This window comes from Saimiri boliviensis, chromosome 1, assembly GCF_048565385.1.
Source record: "Saimiri boliviensis isolate mSaiBol1 chromosome 1, mSaiBol1.pri, whole genome shotgun sequence".
NCBI lineage: Eukaryota > Metazoa > Chordata > Mammalia > Primates > Cebidae > Saimiri > Saimiri boliviensis.
Window position 1 is genome coordinate 154,946,983 of NC_133449.1, and position 6,065 is coordinate 154,953,047.

The 6,065-nt window shown below is 45.6% G+C and overlaps 1 protein-coding gene across 1 annotated transcript; it reads right to left on the bottom strand.

The window, feature by feature from the left end:
- Nucleotides 1-2,089: 2,089 nt before the first annotated feature.
- KIF4B (kinesin family member 4B) lies at nucleotides 2,090-5,826 on the bottom strand. The gene has a single exon (XM_010344593.3). It carries the CDS (start codon nucleotides 5,792-5,794, stop codon nucleotides 2,090-2,092), a length of 3,705 nt encoding a protein of 1,234 aa, XP_010342895.3. The 5' UTR covers nucleotides 5,795-5,826.
- Nucleotides 5,827-6,065: the final 239 nt, after the last annotated feature.

The following is a 6,065-nucleotide window of genomic DNA, read 5'->3' on the forward strand; positions in this document are numbered from 1 at the left end:
CCACTGAGAGTTGCAGAGACAACCTGCCGGCAGAGAGGAGTCACCCTCTTGGATGAGAGCTTCAGAGACATCTGAATGACTTGCCTGCGGAGAGGAGCCACCCTCTCCAGGGCCTCCTCTCTGCTGAGTACTGAACACTCGATGAGACAGCCTGCCTACAGATAGGAGCTACCCACACCTTGAGCTGTTCTAACACTGAATAAAACTCTTCTTCACCGTTCACTTGCCTGTGTACCTCATTCTTGCTGGACACAGGACAAAAACTCGGGCAAAGGTGCTGTGGCCACAGAGGTTTCTGGCCATTAAAATTAACACCCCAGAGACCCCATAACACTACTAATTTACACAATAGCATGAATAAATCTCAAAAACATGATGTGATCCTAATATTAAAACCAAAGACATTATAAGAAAAGAAAATGAAGAATTATATACCATAACCCAGGAGAATTTATCCCAGCAATGCAAGTCTGCTTCAATGTTCAAAAATCAATGTAATCTATCACCTCAGCAGGCTAAAAAATAAAAATTACACGATCATATCAATAGATTCAGAAAGAGCATTTGACTTTAATAACCATTTATGATAAAAACTCAGTAAACTAGAAACAAAGTTGAGCTTCCTTATCTTGATAAAGAATATCTACAAAAAACCTACATCTAACATCATACTTAATGGTGAGAAATTGAAAGCTTTCTCACTAAGATACAGAACAAGTCAAGGCGGTCCTCTCTTTCCACTTCTTTTCAACATTGTACTAAAAATACTAGCTCATGTCATAAGACAAGAAAAGTAAATAAGTATACACATTGGGAAGGAAGAAATAAAACTGTCTTTGTTCATAGCCAGGCACAGTGGCTCACACCTATAGGTAATCCCAGAACTTTGGGAGGCTGAGGCAAGCAGATCACTTGAGGTCAGGAGTTCAAGACCAGCCTGGCCAATATGGTGAAATCTAATCTCTACTAAAGATACAAAAAATTAGCCAAGCATGGTGGCATCAGCCTGTAATCCCAGTTACTCAGGAGGTTGAGGCACAAGAATCACATGAACCGTGGAGGCAGAGGTTGCAGCGAGCCAAGATCACATCCCTGCACTCCAGCCTGGGCAACAGTGAGACTCTATCTGAAAAACAAAACAACAACAAAAATTTATCTTTATTCACAGATGGCATGATAGTCTACAAGAAATCTTTTTAGCAGTAGATGGGCTAAGGTTTATTTCCTTACTTAACATTTTTACAATTATTCCTTTGCTTCAAAAACATGGCAGACAATTGAGAGTACTACTGAAACACTTCAGAGAGGGTCAGGACAGGAAAGATCACAACCCCATTCCTGAGGTGGAGAGAAAGCTCTGAGCCAGGCCTCCATCTTAAACCAGGCTCCTCTATTAAGCAGAGACAACGAAAAGATAAGAAAGACTTGGCCTTGCCAGGTGTGGTGGTTCACACCTGTAATCCCAACACTTGGGGAGGCCGAGGTGGGCAGGTCACGAGGTCAAGAGATTGAGATCATCCTGGCCAACATGGTGAAACCCTGTCCCTACTAAAAATACAGAAATTAGCTGGGCATGGTGGTGCGTGCCTGTTATTCCAGCTACTTGGAAGGCTGAGGCAGGAGAATTCCCTGAACCTGGGAGCAGACGTTGCAGTGAGCCGAGATAGCACCACTGAACTCCAGCCTGGTGATAGAGTGAGACTCTGTCTCAAAAAAAAAGAAAAAAAAAGAAAAAAGAAAAAGAAAGCCTTGGCCTCATCCCCATCAGGAGATAGCCTGAACTGCTCGCAGATAAGAAAGAACTTGAACATAGTGAGGACTAGTTCCTGATGAATCATTAGGAAAGTCAGTTGGGTCTCTCTTCAGTAGATGGCCTAGCACCCCTCTGGAGGACAGAGAGCAGGAGTCTGGGGCTGGAGGCTGAGGGCCAACATCCAACAGAAGTTACCTTCTTTGCAGTAACACTTTGTTCCTTTTTTTAACAGCAAGAAAAACTGAAATCCAGAGAAGTCATTTTAAAAATCCCTTCTGGCTGCAACCTGAAAGCAACTCCCAAGCCAGACTGGGGGTAGAGATCATGACTCCAATTTCAGTGGGCCTCTTCTTTCACAGGGGAGCAGCCAGAGAAGAAGCTGGTGTTGCTAGCCAGAGCTCGTTTCTTTTTTTTCCCTGGAGCCTTATTTTCTTGATATTCTGTTGTTACACCTTTCGATTCTGGGAGGTGAAAAGGAAAGGGAGCTGGAGCAGTATTCTTTGACAGCACCTGCTCTTTGTCGAACATCTCTTTCAGGATCTTGCTGTTGGGGGTGGCACAGACGGGGTTAAAGAAGCTCAATCCTGGGGTCACCTCAGTAGGATCCTCCAGTTTGAAGGAGGCTTCAGAATCCTGGGTCCATTCAACAGTGTCCAAGCTATCCTTGCCTCGCTGGCGGTTCCGACACTTTGTGGGGTCACAGCAACAGCCCACACCACAGTCGGACTTTTGCTTCCTGCACCCACACTGCTTGTTCCCACACCAACCCTTGCAGGAACACCCTTGGGTGTTCTTCCTGGACACCTTAACTAATTTTGTTGGCTTCCATTCCTCATCATCCCCCTCATCATTGTCACCATCACCATCACCGTCCTCATGCTCATTCACAGAATCTGAACAATATTTTAGGTCCTCGACGTCCATGCTTTGCTCCAGAAACTTAACTTTTCTAACACGAGAAGGTTTTGGCTTAGGTGGGATATATTCAAAAGAAGAGTCTGGAGATAGAAGGGTATCCTTAGGAAGATGCTCCTGTCTGCTGGCTACCTGGAGGAGGGTCAGCTTCTGCTTGATGATTTCGTTCTCTCGAAGAAGCTGCTGATTTTGCTCACACACTTCTCGCATCTTCTCAGGTTCTACATCCTGACACTTCAGTGGGCTCAGCAGCTGCTGTTCCTTTTCAGCGACTGATTCCTCTAACTGTTTCTCTGCTATTTGGCTTTGCTCCAGCTGACTGAAAAGGTACAGCACCTTCTCTTGATGCTGTTGCTCCATTCTGAGCAGCTCAGCTTGTAACTCTGTCTCTATTTCAGCAAAATGATTTCGGTCCTCAAACAGCATCTTCTGCATGTCAGCACAGCTGGCCTTGCTGTGTCTCAGGCTGTTTTCAAGTTTGGTGACATGTATTTTGGAGGAGACCAGCTCTCCAATCAAATATTTCAGTGCACACTTGGCTTCCAGAATGGTGGCAATGCTCTCCCAGCGTTGTTTAGGCCTATCTTCACCTTCTGCATCAAGCAGCTTCTGCTGTAGGTCAGCAATCTGAGCACTCCTGAGTTCCACTTCAGTCTCTAGGCTTTCAATCTGTTTTGTAATATAATCTTCTGACTCCAAAACTTGACCACACACTTCATTAAGAGAGAATGTACGCCTCTGGAGTTTAGGAGGTGGAGTCTCCCCAGATTCTCTTTTTTCTTTGAGATGAGCCACATCCTGAGCCAGGATCTTTCTATCTTCAAGGAGGTCTTTCAGATGGCGTTTGGCTTCCTCAGTACTGACCATAACCTCAATTTCATTTCCAAGCCAATTCTTCACTTGAGCTGCAACGCCTTCCATTCCATGACTCTGAGTCTGTTCCTGCTTATCTGTGGTCTCCCGTTGTTTCTGGAGAGCATCCTTGAGACGCTTGTTGGCAGCTGCTGCCTCCTCTGTTTTACGTCTGAGCACATTGGATTGTTTCTTGAAGTTTCTTTCCAGTTTAAGCAGCTCATATTGCCTCTTACGATCTCGTTCTTTTAATTGTATTACTTCCTTGTCTTTTTTCTGCTTCCACTGTCTAAACTTCTCAGCATCTTCTTTCATTTGACGCATGAACTGTACCCGCTGTTTTTTCATTGTCTGTATCTCCTGGTTCAGTTTGGAGACAGTACGCTCTGTGGATTCCTTTAGTTTCAGAAGTTTGGACTGCTCATTCAGTTTCTTCTTCAGATCAGCTATTTGGCCCTCCAGCTCCTGGAGACGTTTGCGGCGGCGCTCACTCAGCTTGGCTTGGTTGACATCCTTCTTTGCTGTCTGAAGTTCAAGAACCAATCCTTCCTTTTCCTTTTGTAGATTGATGACTTCTAACTCCAGATTTTTTATATTATCCTGGTATTGAAACTGAATGGGCTGCAGTTGGCTGTCATTCTGAGTTATCTTTCTAACTAGGGCCTCTTTCAGTGCAAGGGCGTTATTCAACTCAACCAGCTCCTTAGACATCTGAGCTTGACAGAGAGCATGCTGAGTGGTAAAAGCATCAGAAGACCTGCTCGTCTCTAGAGTGATTTCCACTTGAGCTTCTTGTTCCACTGCAGTTTCAATGGCTGCAGCCACGCAAGCAACAGTTTCATGCGATAACTGGGTAATCAGTTGCTGCAGGTTACAAATTATCTCTACATTTTCTTTCAATTCCTGGTCTTCCAAAGTCTCCACTAGCTTTTGAAAATCCAGTTTGCAGGCGGCATGCTGCCTGAGCTCTTCTAGCTTGGCGTTCATTTTTTCATTCGCTTGCTCTGTCAAAATGATCCTCTCCAACATCTGGGCTGTCTGACCAGCTGCCTCGCTCAGACCACGACTTAATTTTTCATTCTCCTCTATCAGGGACTGATTCTTCTCCATCAGGGATTGTAGATTCTCTGGTGGTTCCACATTTCTCGATCCAGGCAGGGTACCTCCATGGGCTTCTAGCAACAAGACTTGTAGCTGTTGCACCTGTTGCTTTAGATGATTAAGTTCAGCTGTCTGGGGATCAATATTAACAATAGGTTTGTTCTTGATTTTTCTTGCTCTGTCAGCATAACGAAGAGTGTTTAATGTTTCCTCTAGATTGGAGTCAGCAGGACTCACACAGGCTATCATAAGAGTATGGCTATTACCTCCTAGAGAATCTTGAAGCAGGCGAGTCAACTTGGAATCTCTGTAGGACACAAAGCCACCCTTTTTGTCATCTCCAAGAGCACTAATTACATTTCCCAAGCATAGGAGGCCTCTGTTAATATTAATACCCTCTTTTAGACGATCCCCTTCAGCTTTGGTTTTCTTCTGTCTTTCTGATCCAGCGAGGTCTACAAGATGCAGCTTGGAGCGAAAGCTGCTATTCCTGTCACTTTTCTTTCTTTGCTCTATGGAGATTGTAAAGATGGCATGAGATCGGGACGACTGGGAGTTCATAGCTGTAGAGGCCACAGTCCTAGAGTTGTTGCCCTGCTCCAAACAGGAAACAGTGTCCAAGGCAACCAAAACAGTCTTCTCAGTGAGTCCCACAATCTTTATGCCTTCCTTAGGATCCTCCCGGATATTTATTTGAGCTTTCTCACGAGATGGGCACAGAAGATCCAAAATCTCTTCATTGTAAATCTCTAAGTAAGACACTTTCAGAGTAAATTCAAAGTCACTCTTTTTATCGATCTCTTTGAAGAGCAGTTGTATTACTCTAGGAATAACCCCAACAGTTGGATCATTCTCTTGCTCTGTAGTGTATGCACCTCCCATCGAATAGGTTTTTCCAGAGCCAGTCTGCCCATAAGCCAGGACCGTAGCATTATAGCCTTTAAATACGCCTTTTACGAGCGGCGCCACTGCTGTGTTGAAGAGTTCTTCCTGCTCAGTAGAGGGGTCAAACACAAAGTCGTAGGTGAAGGATTTATCAGTACCAACCACCACCTGAGGCTCCCCGGCCACGAAGGACAGGCACATCTGGCAGCCCTCACTAATCTCCTTGGGGACCAGAGGGCGACAACGCAGTGCCACTCTTACAGGAATTCCCTTCACCTCTTCCTTCATGATCGTATCTCAGCACCGTCTCAAACTAAATGTCCCTTCTCCGTCCTCTCTGCGTCTCCCGCCGCCCGGTCCCAGCTGGAGCTTTAACCGCCAAGTTTCAAATCGGCCCGAGACGCCAACCAATTGCAGCGCAGATGGCCCAAGACGCCAACCAATTGCAGCGCAGATGGCCCGAGACGCCAACCAATTGCAGCGCAGATGGCCCGAGACGCCAACCAATTGCAGTGCAGATGGCCCGAGACGCCAACCAATTGCAGTGCAGATGGCCCGA